At 31.0% G+C, this 24,756-nt stretch overlaps 3 protein-coding genes across 3 annotated transcripts; 2 read left to right on the top strand and 1 right to left on the bottom strand.

Annotated features, from left to right (window-relative positions):
- Positions 1–777: 777 nt before the first annotated feature.
- On the bottom strand, positions 778–2,330 carry LOC126552545 (uncharacterized). Its single transcript, XM_050207265.1, has 3 exons — positions 1,962–2,330; positions 886–947; positions 778–799 (listed from the first exon to the last, which is right to left on the bottom strand). The coding sequence occupies exons 1-3, from the start codon at positions 2,328–2,330 to the stop codon at positions 778–780; spliced, it is 453 nt and encodes a 150-aa protein (XP_050063222.1).
- Positions 2,331–12,778: 10,448 nt separating this feature from the next.
- LOC126552546 (uncharacterized protein K02A2.6-like) lies at positions 12,779–13,312 on the top strand. Its single transcript, XM_050207266.1, has 2 exons — positions 12,779–12,902; positions 13,065–13,312. Exons 1-2 carry the CDS (start codon positions 12,779–12,781, stop codon positions 13,310–13,312), a joined length of 372 nt encoding a protein of 123 aa, XP_050063223.1.
- Positions 13,313–14,013: 701 nt separating this feature from the next.
- Positions 14,014–17,880, top strand: LOC126552547 (uncharacterized protein K02A2.6-like). The gene is made up of 4 exons (XM_050207267.1): positions 14,014–14,449; positions 14,537–14,759; positions 14,850–14,997; positions 17,707–17,880. Exons 1-4 carry the CDS (start codon positions 14,014–14,016, stop codon positions 17,878–17,880), a joined length of 981 nt encoding a protein of 326 aa, XP_050063224.1.
- The last annotated feature ends 6,876 nt before the right edge of the window (positions 17,881–24,756 follow it).

Below are 24,756 nucleotides of genomic sequence, written 5' to 3' on the forward strand. Positions count from 1 at the left end.
TGACTATTTGTCATTTAGTAAAATGCTTAGTTTGATTATGACATAATATATTTAATAAACTTATTCTTCAGTGTATTCACATATTCTTTAATGATACACTATTGCGGTGTTTGAGGATGACAGTTGCCCAATTTTTTTTTTTAGATTCTGAACGGAATGATTTTTTCTTTTATGAACATCAGTAATATTCAGAATTTTTTTTGGGAGAGAGTGGTTGTTTAGTTAAATTCCAAAAAACCCTTAATAAATACACATTTAATGTTTGGTTGCAAATATTTTAGATTCTGAATGTAGTAATAAACATATTTTGATATTGTGTGGTTATGAAAACCATAAATGAGTCATTTTAGTTATTTCAATTATGGGCCTCCATAAGTAACATTTTAGGGGGAGTGGGTAAAACAAAATAAATTCTTAAATGTAAGTTAATAAAGATAATAATAATATTATGATAATATTTATTGAGCTACAAGTCCATAATATTTTTTGTCCAGGGGGGCAAGTGCCCTATCTTGCCCCCCCCCAATGGGAACCCATGATTTCAATTAAATTTAATTTAATTTCAATAATTGCACTATCATATACCTATTATTTAATTAACTATAGAGTAATTTAATATTTCCTGAAGTTTGAACTTTTCTCTTGGCTATTCCACTGATAAATAAATTAAATTAAGACATGGTTTGATTATAATTAACAGGAACTTAGTATAAATATTATTGTATTTAAATATTCGATATGTGCATAGTGATATTTAAGTATTAAAAAAAAAAACTCTCAGGTCCTTGGATGTTGTTTTCTAAAATTTAAAAAATTATATTATTAAAATAATCATATTCAAATTGCACCTAGTCAGGAAACTGTTTTATTGAATTCAATAATTACCTGGTTATTTGGCCGCCACTGGCAGCACCTGCCTTTGTGAGCAACGCTGCATATATTACATTCTGATTTAAACAATAAAATACATGTTTATTATTGCTTAATCAATTAAAATTTAATATCCAATATAGCCTATAGGTATACTAACTTCTTTTTTTGTGTGAAATTGTGGCCTTTCGAAGACTTCGGCATTGACCAAAATGTTTTTTTTTACGTGTCTTACACTTTTTGAAAAAAAAAAAAATTAAATTAGTTATGTGAAATTAATCACATAGTATACTCAATAGGTATACAATATACATACTCGGTTTTGTATTTTTTTTTTGTTGATTGTCATCTAAAAAAAAAATAAAAATTAATCAGTTTGAAGTTAAATAATTTACTTTTTCATGCTTATTACTTTTTGATTCATTTTTTTTTTTGGGGGGGGGGGGGGGCAGCTGGTTGTTCTCCGTTATAATAAAAATGATTTGTCGTTGTCATCTATATAATACATAAATAACTGTATTAAATAATATATAATTTCAGAGTTGATATTGTTAATAAATTATAAATCATTTAAGGTCCACAAATTTTGAATGATGGTATTTTGTTTGGATCCGGTGCAGATGCGTACGTCTCATTTGCGTACATCCTATTTTTAGTTACAAATTTTCTCATTTGCGTACAACGTAATTACCCAGAATAACATAAATTGTCGTTTGCGTACACACTCATTTCCCTTCACACTTGGTCAGGCTTAGGACTGGCAGAATATTTTGCAATACTCTGGCTTACTTAAAAATGAGGGCGCACGAATAAATACGTTCAGTGTGTAGCTAACTCTGAATGTAAAATGTAAAAAAATAATATAATCTAATTTGACGATTATGGCCAATTTTTTGAGGCAGTTGTCTAAGTCGTTATTTTCTAAAAAGCTTTGAGTAATATGTTTGATTCTCTCGTCCAATTTTATAATTTTTTTTTCGTTTCGTCCCTTCTAAATTTAATTCATTGCGTAAAAGTTGATGGTCACTTTATGCTGCTGCTATCTTCAGTTATTTGATTAAAACCCAAATACTCGGGTGCGATCTACCCACCAGTGTTTTAAATTTATGGTTCCATCCTTCGACGATGTTGTTTGTTCGGTGCTTTTCATCGTGACAATTCCACATTTCCTTAGAAATAGTGGCGGAGTCGAGCCAGTTTTCAACAAAATAGTCATTAAATTCAGTTAGCTTTACGTCATCAGGTGCAGTACTCTGAATAATAAGCCATGCGTCGTCAATTTTATCAAGAGGAAGGTAAGCCATTGATCCACACTTCCTGACATGCATTCGAATATCTTCATTTTGTTTATATACGGATGCTAAGCCAACATCTTGAATTTTTCGCCACAAGCATTGCGTGAAGTGGAAATGGCATCCACGTAATTTTATTCCAGGAAAAATAGTTGTTAAGGCCTTCATTGTAGCTATCTCGAAGTCGAGGTGTACGTACAGTGGATTTCATCCAATTTTTTTCATTTCCTCAAAAAGCGATGGTACGTTTGTTGCTTTTTATCAGACAAAAGAGCAACAGGAAAAGCATTGCGTTCGTTAAAACTAGAGCTTACATCGATGTGAAACGTGTACAATTGTGTAAATTGCTTACTATAAGTTTTGAAAGTTCCATCTATAAAAAATTCGGAATACTTTTTCAACGCACTTTTACCTGATGCAGTAGCAAAAATTATTATTCTGCTTGTCTTGTCTATAGTTACATCCAGAACAATGAATGAAGTCCCGTCTCTCAAAGCTACTTAGTCAGCTGGTATCTTAAGTTCTTCTACGGTTTGTGGATTACGAACTGACCATCTACATTGTTTTCGGGCACGATAAAACCCAGCTTTTACTTCGTCAAATGTAGGAACTTCTGTGAAAAACTCGTATCCAGTGTCTAATAAAGGTCGTATAGAATCGTTGTAAATAGAACGAACTGGCGTATCTTCTTCACGCAATCTGTAAAAATGTGGGACACGCATAAAATACATTATAATATTACATCAAATTAATTTAAACATTTCATTGTGCATAATGAATATAATTTATATTAATTATTTATAAATATTTTATTAGTTATTATTATTTATTTAATATTAATATTTTACCTCTTGCGAGCTGTAGATAATGATTTTGCAATTTCAGTTTTTGCCACATCAGGAGTGCACTCGTGATCGGTAATGAAAAGCACATTCTCGCCTCGTGACTTTAACGTTCCTCTGCACCTTTTTTTTTTCGTTCACACACAACCAGCTTAATATGGTTCCATCTTTATTTTTTTCGATGTTGTCGGTATTGAAACCCGCTACCGTCAATTAAAGATGGCTTTTTTTTTGTTGTTTCGATTAATTCCATTATAATAAATTAAAATAAAAAAAAATATGAAAAAAATGCAGCAACACCGTTGTCCGTATGGTATACTATTCACACACTGATGCCACGTATCGTACATATCGTACGTAATTGTACGTATCGTACGTCTTTAATTCGATAAGACGATAAATAGCTTATAATATATATTTATAGGGCAAAAGTATACAAAGGGAATGCCCACATTTTAAGCTGTGTACGCAAATGCGACTATAAATCGCTCGTAGTTTGAGCTTCGATAATTGTGTACCCAACTGAGAAGAAAATCGCCGTGTACGCAAGTGAGACGTATGCATGTGCACCGACACCATTTTTGATGGGGGTAGTGGGTTGTTCTCCATTATAATAATAATGATTTATTGTTGTCATCTATATAATACATAAATAACTAAATTAAATAATATATAATTTCAGAGTTGATATTGTTAATAAATTATAAATCATTTAAGGTCCACAAATTTTGAATGATGGTATTTTGTTTAGGATATGAATAGAGTTAAGATTATAAAAATAAAATAATTAGGTATCTACATAAGATAATAAATATATTTTTAATCTAATCATCTTGATGAGATAATACATACATTTAAATAAAACTCCCTAAATAATGCTTATTTAATTTATTTTTATTATAAAATTTATTTAATTTCATGAAAATTACATTAATCATTTTTAAATTATTCATAATAAAAATTAATAATAAATTAAATATGCATTGGGGCATTGATATTTTATATTTTGTAGTTTCATTATTTCATTACTGTACAATTGTATTTCAGTACATAAAAAAATGGCTGTATAGAAAGAAACATTGATGTGTATTTATTAAAATAAGCACATTTAAATAATAACTTAATGATTGTATGATATGTGAATAATATTTATAATACCAAAAGAAGTATGTAGACAATACAGGAAAAAGTAATCTATATAATTTTAAAAGATGATCGTTGTTTTTTATTTACATATTATACAAAAAAAAGTACGTATAATGCTTAACAGTGTGTACTTAGTGAGTTAATTTAATTGTTGGCCAAGGGATCCCGTAAAGGCATTCATGACATCAGTGACAATGTCACACATATATATCTTATTGGATAATATTTTGAGATTAAAATTAGCAAAATGAATGAACGGAGTATAAAATACAAATTACTATGTCTATACTATTTTGAAACATATTTAAATCAGTGGTTTAATTTTTTTGACACTGTAAACTACTTGGAGAACTTTCGATAAGTCACAGACCACTATACATTTTAGACTTTATTTATTCTCATAGCCAAGAATCAATTTTTTACACATTTTAGAATTTAGGTAATGAATTAATAAAATATAGTGAAATTCCTTATAGCTTACATATTATAATAATAAATAATAATAATATATAATATAATATAATATAATATATAATAATAATAATGTTTGTTATTGTTCAAGTTTAAGTAAAAGTTTTACATTTATCAACAATTTAACACAAATTACTATTATTAAAAAAATGTATATTGCATTATTATTTTTATCAAAAGTAAATTAAAATTATAAAAATTAGTTGATGTGATTTTTGGGCTTGTATTTCCTTAACTAATAAAGATATAAAATGAATATAATGAATATAAAATTAAAATATTTGTTTAAATTTTGTAGGTAGGTATGGTCTGCGGACTATAGGTTGGTAGGAACTGGGAACCTCTGATTTAAATGTAATATGGTATATGTATATGACGGGTTTCAAACACATTTAGTTACAGAAATTATAAAAAGCATATTTTGTATTTTCCAATTTTATTTAGGAATTTAAATTATAATAACTTATGAATATTATTTTTAATAAATCCTACTCTACTATTTTTTCTTTTCTAACTTCAATATAATAGGTACTATCAGTGGCGTATTTTCAACATTTTTCTGGAGGGGGTCCACAGTTTATGCATAATTAAATAATTTATATAAACTATGAAAACTATATGCCTATTTCCTTTATCACACATTATATTTAGCCATGACTTGGAAACTGTTGTCAGAATACATAGAATAACAATTTCTATACTTATTACTTTACTATACTCCAGAGATATGTATAGGTTTTTTTTCTCTAGGGGGGGGGTCCAGTACCCCTGGACCACCCCCATAAATACGCCACTATAATTTATAATATAATTTATAATATAATATAATTATAATATAATATAATATAATATAATTATACTATAATTTATAATATAATTTTAATCCTGAACTGGTTCATAAAACGTCACTCCGATGTAAATTTGTTCAAGAATTACTAACGACAGCAAATCTTATGAAACATTTTTTACACATCACAAATTATATTATGAATTTAAAGAAATTCTAATTGTTTGTGTGCTAACATAGTAACATCACTTATCCAGTTAAAAAATAAAAATATTAATATAAAGTTACGTCATTACGTCAATATTGTACTTATTTTAATTTTGGTGTAGGTATGTGTGATTTTTAAAAACCGCCGTTGTTACTGTTGTGAAATATACCGTCGAATGGTCTAATTATTTTCGTAATTTAACGTGTGTGCCAAAATCGGAAGTTTATCTCTACTGATATACCTATGTCTGAAGTATCCTTGTCAATTATTATTATTATTTTTTTTAATTATCATTATCGTAATTTATTACCTGTACTCGCTGTATAATTTTACCCGTTTTCTACCAATGGTATAGAGTCAGGAAGTTCAAGTGGCAATATTACTCAATTTATTAGGACTAGATGGCTTAAAGTTGTACAACACATTTAAGATTGATGTTGTAACTGTAGACAATATTTTCAAGAAGAATATTGTGTCCCAAGAAAAAATGAAGTGATGGAACACTACAAATACTTCACTCGAAAACAGGCCGAAGGTGAACCATTTAACAAATACTATGCTGATTTGTGTGAATTAATTAAATCATGTTCATTTGGTGAAACTGGAGAAGCACTCTTGCATACACGAGTAGTTCTAGGAATAAGTGATAAAGATTTACAGTCTAAATTATTACGAGAAGACTTACCGTTATTAAAAGTCATTAAATATTGCCAAGTGGTAGAGCAAGCTGAATTAAATTGTCGTTTAGTTCAAAAAAAAATTTAAGTGTGGATCAAATTGAAAAAAAACAAGAATTGGCATTTCAAATCCAAGGAGGCAAGTACAACAAATCGTCAACAATATGCAATAAATAAAAATGAAAGGGGAAAATACAGCGAATCAAATCAAGTCAAGTCTAACAGTGCTGGGTACAAAGATCAAGATGTGGATAAGTACAACCAAAAAATATTTAATTGTTATAAATGTGGTAGTCAACATGCTATAAATAAATGTCCTGCATTTGGAAAAAATTGTAAATTATGTGGCAGGGCCTAAAATTAAGAAATTTTGCTACTGCACACCTAATACCACACCAAAATATTTCAAGATAATGAACATACTACATAATATCACTTCGTCAGTGGCGTACACACGGGGGGGGGGTGTTCAGTCCTTCCTTTTACTTTTTAAATATACGAAAATGGTTAAAAATTGTTAAATGACATATTTTGATAAATATATAAATATATATACGTATCATTATTATTATATCCCCCCTCTCCTTTGAAAATGTCTGTGTATGCCACTGCACTTTGTCGCATAATTGTTTTTGCTATTTATTAATAATTAATTATAATAAATACAATCTAAGACAATCTTTTATAAAAGTCCTTACTCCTTGATACCTATATAGCTATATGACTCAACATTTTAAAATTAAAAATTAAATAGCTTGGGTTAATATACTTACTATATTATTAAATAATTTAATTATCACAAATACCTACTTTAATAGGAACAATAATTAACAAAATATTGTACTTCAAATAATTATGTAAAATTTACATAATAATATTATTACATTGTAAATTTATTTAAAAACCAACTTTTGTACAACTTTGGTCAGAAAAAGAAATAGTTTTAGAGGCTGCAGAGAAAACCCCTGAAAACCATTCCTGTTTTACTGCATTTGGGTGTACTTTATCATGCCTTTTTTTATCTTTTAGCCAATATAACACTGCTGGGTGAGGGTCGAATTTCGACAGACATGACATATTTAGCCTTACATATAGAGAGTTGTGAATAACTTCAGGAGATAATGATAATCTCATTTGTGTTTTCAATATATTATAATAAGAAATTAGCCGTTCCACATCCGCACTATGCGGCTTTACAGCTAATATTCTAGCCTGAAACAAAAATGTTAATAATTAACTTAATATTTTATTACAAAATAAGTCTAAATATTGTTATAAAATTTAATACAAACATTATCTTTAAAATTCATACTATAAACAAAAATAATATAATTTGATGTATCTATGAAGTAAAATCAATAAATACTAGTAAAAGTGTAAAATTACCATTGCTACTGCGAGTGGTTTCCAATTTGAATAGCTTATAAGTACTTTTAGAAGTTCAACAGATAATTGTTTCCCCTTTACTTCAGAGCAATCAGCAGCTTCACGGTAGGATAGAATAAAATCCATAAGAGGAAAATCAAGGCACACTTTACGATGGCATAGTTTGAGGTCAGCATCAGTTATTTCCATTTTAATTTCTTTAAGAGCATTAACATCTTCCCACTCTGAAGAATCCAATCTATCACTCAGAAAATTTAATATTGATTCTAATGTGTCATTACGTATCGCTTCAAACCTTCTATAATCACTGACGTATAAATGGTGAATTTTACAACCAGGGTCGGACTGGCGTCAAAAGGCCCAGTCTGCAATCTGATTAAGGGGCCCTTAGATTATACTAAAAATTGTTAGCTCTACTTTTAACTTATTAATTTTTGTATTTATAAGAGGACGCCAAACCCACATGTGTTGTCTCTGTCTTATTAACATGCCTATATCATAACAAATTTGCATTCAGCAAAACATAATTTGTAAAACGTTAGCTTTAATATTAGAGTAAATTTACCTATGATCAAATTAAAGGTAAGAATATTATCTAGAAAATGACAAATGCTCAATAAATCTAATATCAATAAAAGCTTATGTAATTTTCATGTTTTAGTAATAGAATTAAACTGTAAAGCGAATTGTTGTATTTCATATGCTACCTAGTCTATCAATAGTTGTTAGAAGTGAAAATTCTCGTAATGCGTTTGCAGGTACTTCACTTATTATAAAGAACTAAAATTTTTGGACCTAAACAAATGCAATCACTAAGTAATTTTGAATTACTTATAAGTCGTTAATCTAAGCTATTTGCACAAATATCAAGTAGATAGGTGTATAATTAAAAGTTTTAATTTTAAACCTATCTGCAGTTAATGAAATATTTGGCCGTTCATCTGTTGCGAATGAATCCTAGACTCAAATTGGTAAACAATGTATTAAATTATATTATTTTTAATATCATTATATATATATTCATAATAAAAACACTTTACTTAACCTTATCGAGACCTAATATTAATTTACTTTATGAATATAAAATCAATAAGAAACCTTAAAAAATGTTTGAATACAGTTACTAAAACAAAGGCATTATATTTAATTTTAAAATATGAAAATTAAGTCTGTGGGCCCAACTAGCCAGGGGCCCAGTCCGCGATTGCGGTCCTGCGGTCCGGGCCAGTCCGACCCTGTTTACGACGTTGATCATTAATAATTCTTTTAAATAATTCTATACCTTGAAGTTTGTACTGAGTACCTTCTTCAATATTTTTAACTATTATTGTTTCTTCAAATGTATTTTCCCAACCTCCTGGTATAGCATTATTTTTTAATTCAGTCATCCGTATTTTAAATGCTTCAGTTTGATTTTGAATATCAAAAATTAAAACATTGTCGCCAAAGGTCGCCAATTACGCAATACACTATAAATAAGGGAATAAGTGAATTCTGTCCAACGGACTTCAAAATATTTAGGTAAACGAATTATAGTAAGATTATTTTCCACTGCTGTTTGTTGAAGTTCTTTTGTTCTCAACCCAGATCTATGAAAATATGTTGAAATTGATGAACATGATTCAATTAATTTTTTGATTTCAATAACATTTGCAGTTAAACTTTCCCATGCCAATGCACTTCTATGAACTGCACACCAAACTTTTAACAATGGAATAGGCAATGATTTTTTGTCTTTTTCTAAAAGTGCCCAAAGACCATTTTTTTCTCCAGTATTAATTGATGCGCCATCAGTAACAATTTATGAAATTAATGGCATTAATTTATTCCAAGGTATTACATGTTTTGTTGCTGATTTTATTGCATTATAATAACCTATAGCTCCTTTTGATTCAGGTTCATGGAAACCAATAAAAATTAATTCTGTATCACCATCAGAGTTAACAATTTTTGCCAATACGTGAATATTGTCTATTTGCATACGATCAACAGACCCATCTACACGTAGTGAAATTGCAAGACTGGTTTTTAATTTGTTGCAAATTCGATTAATATCTGATTGAACAATGCATTTTAATAAATCTCTATAACCAGTGGGATTAATGTATTGTAAATCACCACTTTGAGGTGTATACTCTTCAAACGGTTCATGGATATTTAGAGATTTTCTTTTAAGAGCTGCTACTTCTCTCGAAGGCCATGACCATCCACTAAGAGTGCCTCGTTTTGCATCGTTGAAAACTGTACACATAAGTTCTGCAATTTTTTGTGACAATTTATGGTTCTGTGTTGAAATGATTTTGTCCATTGGTGCTATAAATGATTTTTGAACATTAGATAATTTACTAAGACGGTGAACTTTTATACATTCTTTGTGCATAGTCGATGTTAAATGATTATTTAAAAGTTCATTTCTTGGAATCGTTCCTTCTTCGGAACATATAGCCGGAAGTTTATTGCGTAATTTAGTATTCATTAATACTGTCTTTTTATTTAGAAAACAAACACTACATCTGACTTTTGTTCTACCATATCCATTTGATGCTTTAATTTTTTCAAAACAAGGATCTAAATAAATTCTACCAGAACTTAATATGTCTACACTTGTATCTAATTTGCCATTATTACTATCAGAGCATGCCTCATTATTACCTAAAAGCATTAAAAATAAAATATTGAAGCATTAGCAAAAGCCAAAATCATAAATAAAATTAATAATGCATAATATTGTAATTGTATAATACCTTATTCAGACACCTACAAAACTAATTGCAAAGCAAAATCTCATAAAAAATATATAAAGGTACTTACATTCTTCAGATATTTGTATTTGTACTGCTTGCAGTTGAACGGTAGACTTTTTTAGTAAATATTTTTCCATTATATTAAATATATTTAAATATTATTATGTTTGAACGATAGCAAGAGAAACATTGAGAAACTATAACAAGTGCCTAATCTAACAAAAACGTTATATTATCACATAATATGAGTATAATCACAGAACATAATATTATTATCTTTGATAACTGCGACAGTTGTACTATAATTCTGCTAACGTAGATTGGTACCACAACCACAACATCCAGACGTCATGCGGTGGAATGTCGTTATCGGCGTCGTGTAGTCGGTATCGTTATTATTTTTATTTTTGAGTGACAAGGACTTGTAATTTTCAATAATCAATATTGAGAATAAATCAAATAAAATTTATAAAAGCTAAAAGCCTAAAAATAAGTACTGCACACTCTTAAATTTGCTACTGCACAATTAATATTTGCTACTGCACATAGTGTGTGCTACTGCACACAATTTTAGGCCCTGTTATGTGGTAAACTAAATCATTTTGCTGTTAAGTGTAAATCTAAAGAAAAAAATAATTATCAAGTGAATGAAGTACATAAAAATGATTAAAAAGAAGTGACATATTTATCTTTAAACACAGTTGAGACTGAGAAGTGTAAAAATTGGACTGATATTTTTTTTTTTTTTTTTTTTTATTTATATAATCATCATAAATTAACATAAAAAACATTGACTTATATACTATTTAATGATTATCAATCCCTTTTAAGCAAAGCTTGTGTTAGGGATTGAGAGTATACAGTGTTAAAAAATTAACAACAATTTTTAAATTATGTACATTAAAAAATTAATATAAGATATATACAGTCGAAAAGATTAAGTAATAAAAACAAAACAAGTTGTCATATATACAATACACAAATTCTTGAATATTATTTCTTACTACTTAACATATAATAAAAATGAGGCAATAAATATAAAATCAAATTAAAAACTTAGACTAATTCTAAAAATAACCAGTTATAAATAATATTTTTAACATTACCTTGATGTAAGTGAATATTTTTTTTTGCTTCATAAGGCATTAAATTAAAATAGGTGGGCCCCAGATAGTCAACAAATGATTGACCGAAAGATTTTTTTGAATACTTAACAGGAATGTCATAGACTCTATTTTCTCTTTTGTTTTTATAGAAAGGGATACTGTTTTTTTTTATTAGACGTTTGTAAATGAACATAATTGCAATTTTTTTGTAAAGTGATCGAATAGGTAATACGCCCAAATCAAAGTAATTTTGTCTTGTTGATCCTTCCAGAGTACATTTATTTAAACAAATTTGTACTATATTATTTTGATTGACTTGCAACTGTCTTAAAACGCCATCTCCCATTCCACCCCATACTAATAGACCATATTGATATATTGATTGATACAAGGCAAAATATATCATACGTATAGTTTTTTTTTGGTATCAAGTTTTTGAGTTTATTAAATTTATATGTAATTGCGCGTAGCTTCCCTACAACATTATGTGAATGAAGATTCCATCTTAGGTTGTTATCAAAAATAATCCCCAAGTACCTTATTCTTGAGACTTCTTTAATACGTTTCCAAGTGTGTACATTGCATATTTCACTATTAGTGCAACTATGTATTGTTATTGCGTTCATATTTGTAAGAGTTTTATTTATGGAAAAAGTCAAGAACATAGTTTTTTCATCATTTAATATTAGATTTTTTTCACTAAGGCATTTATGAACTTCGTTAATACCAATTGTGGCTTTAGAATGAACTCCTTCCCACGTTTTGTCCGTGAAAAGTAGACACGTATCATCAGCATATGAGACTACCCGACCATCCAAATTAAGATCACATACATATAATTATATAGTGAATATAAATAATATTAAGATGGTGATTAAATTAGACACGGGCGCACAATTAAATGTAATGCCATTAAATGAATTTAATAAATTAAATACTAAATTGGAAAAGAGTACAGTGATAATTAAGGCATTTGGAGGTTTTCAAATTAAATCATTGGGTAAAATTAAAGTGAGTATTAGTAACAATAGAAATAAAATAATAACATACTTTGAGGTAGTAGAATATTAATATGATGAGTTACCAATTCTTGGGTTAAATGATTGTATAAAACTAAGTTATAATATGAATGAAATAAATGAAATTGTCAAAAGTGAGAATGAAAAAGATGTTTTTGTGAAAGAAAATATTGATATTTTTACAGGTCTAAGTAAATTTCCAGAAAAAATAAATATTAAACTAAAAAATAATGCTATATCCTGTACCTATATCTGTCCCTCCTAGAAGAGTTCCTTATAAAATCATAAATAATTTAAAAGAAGCTTTAGATAGTATGTCTAAACAAAAAGTAATAATAAAATGTAATAAACCTAGTAAGTGACAAAGTCCAATAATAGTTGTTGAAAAACCGGATAAAAGTTTGAGAATTTGTTTAGACCTTAGAGAGATTAATAAAAGCATTGTTAGAGAAATTTATCAAATACCTACATTAGAACAAATGAAATTAAATTTATCAAATAAAAATATTTTCACAGTATTAGATCTTAAGGACGGATTTTATCATTGTGAGCTTGATGAAGAATCTCAACAGTTATGTTGTTTTAGTACACCTTTTGGTTGCTATACATTTTTAAGATTACCTTTTGGACTGTCAGCAGCTTCAGAAAAGTTCCAGGAAATTACTACTAAATACTTTGGTAATATAGAAAATGTAAATGTTTACTTTGATGACATACTTATAGCTGGAGAAACAATAGAGGGACATGATAGAGCATTAAATTAAGTAGTACAAAGAGCTAAGCAATTTAATATTAAATTTAATCCTAAAAAATTACAGTACAAGGTTTCTAAAGTTAAGTTTTAGGATTTATATTTAGTGCTGAAGGTGTCCAACCAGATAATGAGAGAATAAGAATTATTAGAGAATTGAATGAACCGTCTAATAAAAAAGAATTGCAATCCTTTTTAGGTAGGTATGGTGAATTATTTAAGAGGTTTTATTTCTAATCTTTCAGAAATAGTGACACCATTTAGATTATTATTAAAAAAAGATTTTTATGGGAATGGTCAAAAAATCAAAGTACAGCTTTTGTGAAAATAAAAAATATTTTATGTGAAATTCCTAGTTTTAATAATTTTAATCTAAATGAAACATTTGAAATACAAACTGACGCTTCAGAAAAAGCAATAGGATGTTGTATATTCCAAAATAAAAAACCTGTCCATTATGCATCTAGATGTTTAAGTGATTCTGAAATAAATTTTTCTCAGGTAGAGAAGGAAATGCTTGCTATAGTGTTTGCATGTACCAAATTTCAGTATTTAATTTATGGGCAAAAACAAGTTAATATTTTCACGGATCATCAGCCATTAGTTTCAGTTCTTAAAAAAGAGATCAATAAAATACCTAATAATAGGCTCAGAAGATTAAGGGTTAAACTGTTAATATATAACATACATTTAGAATACCTTCCTGGGAAATATATGTACGTTGCAGATTTTCTAAGTCGCAATTACATTAAAAGAGAAGAGAAAAGTGAAGATATTATGAGTGATATTGTACATACATTAGGTGAACTTGGAATTAAATTTGAAAATAATAAGGAAAGTGAGTTTAAGTTAGCTACATTAAATGATGAGGATTTAAATCAAATTATTGGTTATTTAAAAAATGGATGGCCTAAAAAGTGTACTTCAAGAAAAGAATTAAAATATTTTTATAAATTAAAAAATGAAATAATGTTAGAATATGAAATGTTGTATTGGGGAATGAGATTAATAGTACCTAAAATAATGAGAAAATATGTTATTAAAAAGCTTCATAGCACTCATCTTGGAATGACTAAAACAGTTAAAAAAGCTAATCAGTTATTTTATTGGCCAGGTATGAAATCAGAAATTGAAAATTACATTGGAGCTTGTAAAACATGTTTAAAATTTAGTATATATAAAATAAAAAAACTTATAAAGAGTCATGATATACCTGTGATACCATTTTATAAAATAGGCATGGATATTGCAGAGTGTTTTGGAAAAAGTTATTTAGTTGTTATAGATTATTACTCAAGGTGGCTAGAAGTAGTAAAACTTAAAAGTAAAACCAGTGGTGAAGTAATTAAAAAATTGAAAAAGATATTCAGTAGATTTGGTATACCTAAAATTATAATTGCTGATAACAATCCATTTAATAGTTTAGAATTCAAAACATTTACAAAAGATTGGGATGTTGTGTTAGTAACTTGCAGTCCTAACTACCATTAAAGCAACGGACTAGAAGAAAAAGCAGTTGGTATTGCTAAAAACATGTTTAAAAAATTAAGCGAAGAAAGAGGTGATCTTAGTTTATATTTAATGAATTATAGAAATACTCCAGTAGCAGGCTTAAATTACTCCCCAACTCCAATACTACAGAGTAGAAATTTAAGAACATTAATCAATAATTTTAATGAAAATTTCTTAAAACCCGAAGTAATTGTTATGAATAAAGAAATCATAGTTAATAAAGATAAACAAATAAAATAGTTCAATGTGGGTCTAAGTCATAGATACTTTTCATTGTTATATCTAATGTTTTGACCTTTTGAAATTTCAACTGTCATATTAAGTAATTGGCGACACGCGCGACGAAATATCAAAATACATTTCTTTTGGACTTTCGAAATTGTAATCGTTATCTTAGTAATTGCTAACACGCGCAACAAAATATCAAAATACATTTTTTTATATACCTTCCTTTCTACCTATAGTTATTGGCACCAACTCGTCGATTATATATTATCTGATTTAGTGTGTTTTTAGCAATCGATGTGAAAGGGACTTGTTTTCATACACATTTATATATCTTTTAAATACATTGTTTTTCTGGTGAGTAACTACTTAAGTTTATAATTTTAATACCTAGTAGGCACATACTATATAGGTGCAATGGTATGTTTACGGGAGGTGATTCGAAAGATATATCATGTTTTAGATCCGTACTTTGATTTTGAATGAAATGTATTTAATATTATTATTTGTATATTGTCCGGGCCACCTTCTTCTGTTTTAATAGTATTATAGTCCATAGTAGTGGAGCTTGCTTAATTGTAAATATCACTTTGCGTGGTATTTAAAGCTTGATAATACTACACAAAACTCAAATTATAATAAATTATAATTTGGTCTCCATATTTTTTTTTTTTTTTAATTATTTTTTTCATCATAAATCTACTCATATGATAAATTATTTATAATTTATAATTATAGTTTTTCACAAATTATCATAAGTTTATACTTCAATAATTTTCAAATGCTAAACTGAATATTATGTTCAGTAAAACAATTTGTGAATCGATGTTTTTAGAAACGTCACGAGTCATATATTTTTTGAAATTGAGATGTTAGTAAAAACGTATATACTATTATAGTCATATCATGTGTTTTTGAGTGAAAAAACCCGTCTTTATAGTTGTAGTATTATTAGTACCTAGGTGTATGATATATTTTAATAAATACTTTTTCTTAAATTAATTTATTTTTCAAAAATATTTATATTATACAGTTTTTATCAATTATCCAAAAGTTTTAAATAATTGTCTCATATGACGCTTTTGCAATCATCAATTCGTGTATAAATAATATCCTCAAAAAAACTACTTCGGAGAGTAAAAAAACTTTCTGTGCGTAAGTTGAAGAGATTGGGAGAAAAGATAGAACTTTGGCGTTAATAAAGATTTGAAATCAATCTCAAAGTTCTATGCCAAAAAGGGCCACGGTTGAAAAAATAGAATTTGGGGCTTAATAAAGAAGTGAAATCAATACCCAAATTATGTGCCTCAACTTGAAAAAATATCTTATTCAAAAAAATTTCAAGATGTTCAACTGTACAAACATTAAAACATCGGCGCACGATCTAGGTTGTTACTTGGCTTGCTTGTGACATCTTTACTTTTTTGTTCAGTATTGTTTTCATCTTGGAACTCGGTTTGCGGCATGTGTTCCAGAATTTGTGCGATTCCATCCGAAGAATCGATTTTATTTATTTATTTGTGGCGGTTGCTACGGCGCGGTTGCTATGACGGACGAAAAAAAAAGACTTACAAAATTTCAGTTTATAGCTCTGTCTCTCTCGCACTCTGCATTCAACCAACGCGTGCGAGTGAGAGGCCCGAGCGCCGAAACGAAACTTAATGTATAATAGTCTCGCTATCGGTTGTCGGTGTGCTGTTTCTTATCGGTGTTACTAATGCACAGAAAGGAGTCTCTAGCGAGATTCCTCGATATTCAACAGTTATCATACGAAATAAGTATTATTGTACACTTTATTTCTAACAGCTAGTTAAGTTAGTTAGGTAAAAAATTAGAAGATAAGAAAAAATTAGAATTAGTAAAAACGAAAAAAATTAGTTATTTAATTTTAGATTTATTAAATATTGAATATAATGATAAGATAAAAGAATATATAAATAAAAAAAATAACTTTCCATGAAAAAGATGATGAGGAGGAGTCATGGTGAAAAACGTATAATACTATCACATGTCTAAGTGAGTAATATAAATCATATATAAAATGTGTTACAAATTAAATAATACGTCATTGGGTTTTACGAGACTATTTGATCGAAAAACAACACTACATGTGTAACTATTCTATTGTTAGCGGAAATGCCCTGTACCAACCGGTCTATTCTAAACACGTGCAGGTCAGTTTCAGGAATTTTATCGATGCTCTGTTCAATACAATGACACCCAAAAGAGTTAAAAATCTATAGTGATATACCTAATTCCCAAATAATATTTTACCTAACCCTGGCTTAATTTGTCTTCATCATCGCAAATGCTAAGAAACTTGCTCCGTTACCCGTCGATGTACGTTCAGTCTGTTCTAGACAACTATTTTGTACATACTACCTCCGCGTTTTCACAGTCCTTACACAACAGTATTAACAATTTTTCCAAATGTTTAAACACTTTATTTAAACATGTTTAAATGCGATAAGTGTCCATCGGTTTTTAACGCGAAGGTATTTGTCGACTCATAAAAAAACTCATCTCGGAATTCGATTCCCATGCACTATTTGCCCTACGACATTTAAATACAAGTCACATCTTAATAGACACCAAAAAAATCTTCATGATATGTATTTATATAATATTACTTTCATCATTCATGATATTAATTTATAATAATTTTTTCAGGGTATCATTAACGTGCCTGCACATCGTCAACTTACCGCACGTGAAGATATACAGATAGCACCGCAAATAACTGTTCCAGATATACCAGCTGGTGGTTCAAACATGTTATCTGATGACGATATTTGTATGATTGCAATGGATGCATATGAAATGCTAGACGCTAATACAGATTAGTTTAATATACGTTAAATATATTTTATCACTCGCGACATTTTCGACAACACATTTTTAGACATTAATTAGGATTATTATTTTTTTCTTTTAAAGATTCTTACACTACAACCGATAACGGAAAACGTGCTTCTTCCGCAAACACTACGTCTGCTATCAAAGCTAAAAAAGCACGTTTACTTCTTGTACAGACTCCCGGCTTCATCGAAATTTCGTCTTCTGCAAATAGAAAAGTCGTATGGTATTACGCAAAAAATATCAAAAATATACAAAACTATATTGAATTTTTTAATTCGATTAAATCTGAATTAGTCGAGTTACTAAAATCACAAGCGTCTAAACATCCAATCAAGTTTAATTTAAAGCTGGAAGCTACATACAATATTCGAATGTTGATAATTCAACAGAGAACCGTTCATTTAAGACCTCAGCTAGACCAATTTTTTCCGAAACTGGTGTACGGGAAATTGTTGAAGAAGGTATTATAAAATTAATGGCTGAGCAAGACGAATATTTTAGCAAGGGAAGTGGTATAACAGTGTATACAGTGCTACAGTGTATTGACGGAATATTATTAGATGTTTATCAATATACGCCTATGAGCGCTTCATCTTATATTCCGTTACCGGACTTCATCGAAAAGAAAAAAGCTATAATCAACCCGCAAAACTCAGACTAACAGTGCTTCAAGTGGGCTATATTAGCAAAACACGTTACAGGTTCAAATAAACAACGTATAGAAAATTATACAACGCACGAAGAAAAATATCATTTTTCCGATCTAATGTTCCCAACAAAATTACATCAGGTTAACATTTTTGAAAAGAATAATCCTAACGTAACTGTCAATGTTTACGGACTCGAAAAACATTTCCAACTATCGCAAATATTTCCAAAATATGAAGTGTTTCCACTGAAGGTGGTAGATGAAGAAAAAACATATCATTTCGACTTGTTACTAATAATCGATGATGAAAATTATCATTTTACCTACATCTCTAATTTTTCCCGACTTGTGCGATCACAGAAAACCCGACATAATGCACGTGTTATATTTTGTAAACGATGCTTTACATAGTTCGAACCTCTAAATATTATTAATATGAATTAAATGAACGCATACGATTTGAAGAACACAAGTTAATATGCGGAACACATAAACCAATTCTACCTCGAATGCCTGCTCCCGGATCGATGTTAGAATTCAGCGCATGGAAAAAAACTCAACGAAATCCGATAGTTATAAATGCAAATTTTGAAGCACTACTAAAAAAATCAGATGAAAAATGTGGAAATAGTACAAAAGTTATTCAAAAACACGAGGCTATGAGTTATGGATTTATGGTTAAAGCAAATAGCGACGTCTGCTTGAACAGTTTAATAACTTCACCTATAATTTTTCGTGGCGATGAAGATAATAAGAATGTGGGTGAACATTTTGTAAAGAGTATTGTTGAAATAGCTGAAAACATTGAAAAATTACTACAAACCAACATACCCATAACCTTTACTGCAGAACAACAAGCACATAATTTATTTAAGACATGTAATTTATGTAAAAAACGGTTTCTCTGTGGGAAACCATAAAGTTGCTGATCACTGTCACTTATCGGGTAAATTTCTACAAACATTGTGTAATACATGCAACCTCAAGCTTCAAACACCAAATTTTGTACCATGTTTTTCACAATTTATCGAATTGTGATGCACATTTTATTGTAAATGAACTTGGTCTCGATGTGAAAAGAATTTCTGTAATACCAAACAGTGAAGAAAAATTCATTTCATTTTCAAAACAAGTTTCCAACAACTTTTCAATACGGTTCATCGACACATTAAGATTTATGGCTTCAAGTTTATCAACACTCGGAAAATTTATTAACACCAGGGTTCGAAAAGTTTAGGAAACCGCTAAACACTTTAATGCCGAAGACTTGCCACTCGTTACTTGTAAAGGTGTTTACCCTTATGAGTATACGGATGGTTGGAACAAGCTGGAGAAAACCAATTTACCAGAGAAAGCAGATTTCTACAGTACACTAACAGAATCATATATACAAGAAGAAGATTATGAACATTCAAAAACTGTTTGGAGTCACTTTGAATGCAAGACTTTAGGTGAATACAGTGATCTATATCTGAAAATTGATGTTTTATTGTTAGCTGACGTGTTTGAGAACTTCAGAGACCTATGTTTAACCACAACTGTCATATTGCTTGGATTCATCTTTTAACTATACAGCACCAGGATTCTCTTTTGATTGTATGTTAAAATATCCAAGAGTCAAATTAGAGTCACTCACTGAGTATGATATGCTGCTGATGATTGAAAAGGGTAATTATAATAATTATATATAAAATTACATATATAATATATAAATTTATTATAGGAATTGGAGGTGGTTTGACACAAGCAAGTATGAGGTATGCTAAAGCCAATAATGAAAAGACTCCAGATTATGATCCAACAAAGTCCAAATCATGGTTAATTTATCAAGATTGTAAGTATATATATATAATTAAATATAAATTTATTTTTTTAGGTAATAATCTGTACGGCTGGACAATGTCACAACACATGCCCTATGGTGGTTTTAAGTGGTTTGAACCTAAACTAGAAGGGCTGAATGATTTGAACGATACATCACCCATCGGACGGATATATGAAGTTGACATTACTTATCCGAAAGAACTCCATAATAAACAAGACTTACCTTTCCTACCACAAAACTGTATCCCAGCTGGCTCAAAAGTTAAAAAACTCATGGCAACACTTCAGTCGAAAAAAAACTATATTATTCATTACCGAAACCTCCAACAAGCTATAGCCAATGGACTCATAGTTGAAAAAGTAAATGTATAAATATTTTTATTTTACATTTATAATATAATTATTTTTTATTATAGGTTTATAGAGTACTTCAGTTTAATCAATCGCCATGGCTGGCTCCATACATAGCACTAAACACAGAGATGCGAAAAAAAGCAGCAAATGAATTTGAGAAAGACTTTTTCAAACTTTTAAATAATGCGGTTTTTGGGAAAACCATGGAGTCTATGCGGAAAAGAATAAAAATGGAACTGGAATCTAGTGATCATCGTTTACAAAAACTGATAAATCAGTCAACATTCAAACACTGCATTACTTACAATGAAACTCTAAATGCAGTTGCATTAGAAAACAAAATCATTGATTTTTTTAAACCTATTTATATAGGTAAATTACATTTATTTTAAATTTTATATTGTTATATTAATATTTTAAATTTTTTATCAGGTTTTGCAGTGCTGGAAATTTCCAAGTATTTAATGTATGACTATCACTATAACGTGATGCAAAAACATTATAATGATAAAATTGAGCTCATGTATTCAGATAAAGGTAAATCATTATTATTATAAGTAGTACTTGTAATGAACCCTCAATATTGCAGTTCATTAACATAAATATGTATTTTTTATGTAATATCAGAAATACCATATATTACAAGTTATTCAATTATAATTGAATCAGTTACAATTTTAATTGATATAATATAAAATAATTAATTATAATTTGTGATATAGTTGAATATAAAATAAAGTACTACGACTTTGTTATATAGTTGAGTATAATATAAAACATTACGATTTTGTAATACATTTGAATATAATATAAAACATTACGATTTTGTAATACAGTTGAATATAATATAAAATCTTATATTAACATTTATTCAATTACAAGCTTATCTCGGAGTATTGACATATAAAACTCACGTGATTACAGCGTCTATGAATGATAAGTACAGATAGCGTGATAGTGATAGTACACTCAGTTGGCGGCACTGATCCCGATAATAACGTGTTTATGAAAGGCGGCGGCGTACGGAGTGGTTGAGGGCGGGCGGCGGTGTACGGAGTCGGCTGCGGCACTTTTCGTCGGTGGCGTGTGGTTGAGGGCGGGCGGAGGTGTACGGAGTCGACTGGTCGGACAGTACAGACTTGTGTCTGTACCCACGACTGCTATAGGCGGATCTCCTTATCGGCAGCGGCACTTCTCGTCGGCGTCGGTGTGGTTGAGTGCGGGCGGACGTGTACGGAGTCGACTGGTCGGACAGTACAGACTTGTGTCTGTACCCACGACTGCTATAGGTGGATCTCCTTATCGGCAGCGGCACTTCTCGTCGGCGTCGGTGTGGTTGAGGGTGGGCGGCGGTGTACGGAGTCGGCTGGTCGGACAGTACAGACTTGTGTCTGTACCCACGACTGCTATAGGCGGATCTCCTTATCGGCAGCGGCACTTTTCGTCGGCGGCGGTGCGATAGTACAGTTCAAACAGTTGGACAGTATAGTGTCACCTATACCCACAGCTGTTGAACCGTACCGCGGATGGATTTTCGGTGACGGCAGTACCGCTTTTCTGCTTGTTTACGCATCGACGCCCGTAGTAATATTGCTAATTCTGGCTACCGTATTTATTGACATTCACTATCTGGGTTAACGAACGGTTCATAGTTCGTTATGTTGTTCTGGTGTTATAGATGATTAATTAGTTATTCTTATACATAAATATATTTTGATATTAATTAACTGAGTGATCGACGGGAAAATGATCTGATGTTGAAGCTGGTTATCTCGCGTGCGCTATCTATTATCACATTTTAGCGTAATTATGGTGTTGCGTCCCGGCTAGGTCGATTCATGCATCAACGTACAAAATGAATACGTCGTGTTGTTCAAGTATAAGTTAATTGTTTATTAAAATAAGTCTTGCACGAATACAAATATTATAAGCTTAATGTAGAATATATAAAATAAGATGGTGAGTGGTGTTACGACCTGCCTCAGAAACTGATATCAAAAATGACTTGAGTGGTGTTACGACCTGCTTCTGAGTGTCATAGATATCCCTATTCGTTGGTTATACAGTAACCGTCTGTCGAGCTCTTGTCTCGATCCCTCTTATATATGATTTCTTACAAGAGTGGGCGGTGACTTCGTCATACGAGGGGTCCCGAAACGACTGCTTGTGTATTCTTACCCATGATTCTTATCGAATCGTTAAGACACCAAGTTTCGACTTTTGCAAAGAGACGTGTGAATTTACTTTAATTGTCAAATTATTATATTAATATAATATTCTACTCTCTCGTGTCCTGTACTCGTGTGCCTGTGGTATTAATTTTACAAGTTAGGAAATTTGACATTGTATGATCTTATGCATATAAAATAATCGATACGGACAGTATAGGTCCGTAACAATGGCAAACTGGGTGATATCAGTGGCGGCACGTAGCGATACATTTACGCGCAATATACGTGTTCGTTACATACTATTATTAATTTTATTTATTATTTAAATTCATTGGTATACTATGTTCAAACTGATGATTTTTACAATGATCTATTGAACAATCCCAACTTACTCAACCGAATGTACACTGCAAATCTACCCCGTCACCACCCGTGTTACATTGCTGAGAGAAAGAAGATTCCTGGGCTATTTTCTGATGAAACCGATGGACGTATTATGAGAGAGTTTTGTGCTCTCCGTGCAAAGTCCTACGCTTACATTTTAGAAGATAAGGAGAAAATCAAAGCAAAAGGAATCCGTGGACATGTTACTAGAAAGGTGATGTCAGTTTGGAAGTAATAACGTCAAACGTCTCTATCCGTTCATTCAAGCACAAATTAAAGACGATCAAATCCAATAAATTAACTTATAACAGTTTTGATGATAAAAGGGGTATACTTGAAGACAAAGTACACACCCTAGCTCATGGACACTATTCTATAGAATGGTAATATAAATATATATTATATATATATATTTTAATTATTTTTTAATTAATAATTTTGAATTTTATAGGGAGGAACTCGAAGCAGAACTAGATAGTTAGTTTTTTTTATACTTGATTAATTTTAATTTTTCCTATATCATAGTTTTGTACTTGTATATTTTACTTTAAGCCATTTTTTTTGTCAATATTATCGTTAGTATGGTATAGAATTAAAACTCAATTTTGAAATAAAAAATCGTATTGTAAATCGAAATTGGAACAGGAATGAATCACGGGAGAAAACCGCTAACACCTCTGGTTCTGGAGATATTGGTCTTCGAAAAGTTGGAATCGAATAAGTGTCAAACCGTCGAAGCCAAGCATGCCCGTACGTAACCTACCCCGGTCTTTCGGTTCAGGTCTCGTCACCGTCGAACATTTCGGTTCCCTGATTTTTTCATCCGCCGTGTTTGTACACTTAAAGCCTTCAATGGTGGGACGGTGGTCGGCCCCCACTGACCGGAGAAGCGGACGGCGCAGCCGTCCGCTGCCTGGACGGCGGAACTTAGCCTAAACGACGGATTCGGACTCGTGCGTAACGGCCCGGCGAACCCTGCGTAACGGACCGCCCAAAAAAAAAATTCCGATTACGTGCGTAATGGCCCGGCCAACCCTGCGTAACGGACCGCCGAAAAAAAAAATTCTGATTACGCACGTAATGGCCCGGCCGATCCACCGAGGACCGACCGGTGTGCCGCGTCCGGGCTCCCGCCGCACGACCGGCTTTTTCGAAAAAACATTTCAACGCCCCGTGCGTAACGGCCCGGCGAGTCGGTTTCAAAAAAATATACCAACTCCCCGTGCGTAACGGCCCGGCGAGTCGGCGGCGAAAAAAAAAGCGGCGCCCGCCGCGCGGACCCACCGGCCGGTCGATCGCGGCGCCGGCTTCCGTCCGAAGACGGTCACCGACGCGCGCGGTCGAGCCGACCGGCGGTCCGCGCGACGAACGCCGCGCGTCCGAGGCCGCGCAACGCGGCGCACGCCGTCGGGCCAAGCCCGCCGCGTGCGCTCGCGCCCCGTGGTCGTCGGTCACCGGGGGTCCTGTCCAACCGACAAG

Source organism: Aphis gossypii, chromosome X (genome assembly GCF_020184175.1).
Source record: "Aphis gossypii isolate Hap1 chromosome X, ASM2018417v2, whole genome shotgun sequence".
Classification (NCBI taxonomy): domain Eukaryota; kingdom Metazoa; phylum Arthropoda; class Insecta; order Hemiptera; family Aphididae; genus Aphis; species Aphis gossypii.

Coding starts and splice junctions, on each gene's coding strand:
- LOC126552545 (XM_050207265.1), bottom strand. CDS start 2,330: ATGAAGGCCTTAACAACTATTTTTCCTGGAATAAAATTACGTGGATGC. Junction 948..1,961: donor ACCATAAATTTAAAACACTG/GTGGGTAGATCG, acceptor TGTTTAAATCAG/AATGTAATATATGCAGCGTT. Junction 800..885: donor AGTGGCGGCCAAATAACCAG/GTAATTATTGAA, acceptor TTTAAATTTTAG/AAAACAACATCCAAGGACCT.
- LOC126552546 (XM_050207266.1), top strand. CDS start 12,779: ATGCTATATCCTGTACCTATATCTGTCCCTCCTAGAAGAGTTCCTTAT. Junction 12,903..13,064: donor AATAAAATGTAATAAACCTA/GTAAGTGACAAA, acceptor ATATTTTCACAG/TATTAGATCTTAAGGACGGA.
- LOC126552547 (XM_050207267.1), top strand. CDS start 14,014: ATGTACGTTGCAGATTTTCTAAGTCGCAATTACATTAAAAGAGAAGAG. Junction 14,450..14,536: donor TGAAAATTACATTGGAGCTT/GTAAAACATGTT, acceptor TTTATAAAATAG/GCATGGATATTGCAGAGTGT. Junction 14,998..17,706: donor AAAATTTCTTAAAACCCGAA/GTAATTGTTATG, acceptor TAATTTTTTCAG/GGTATCATTAACGTGCCTGC.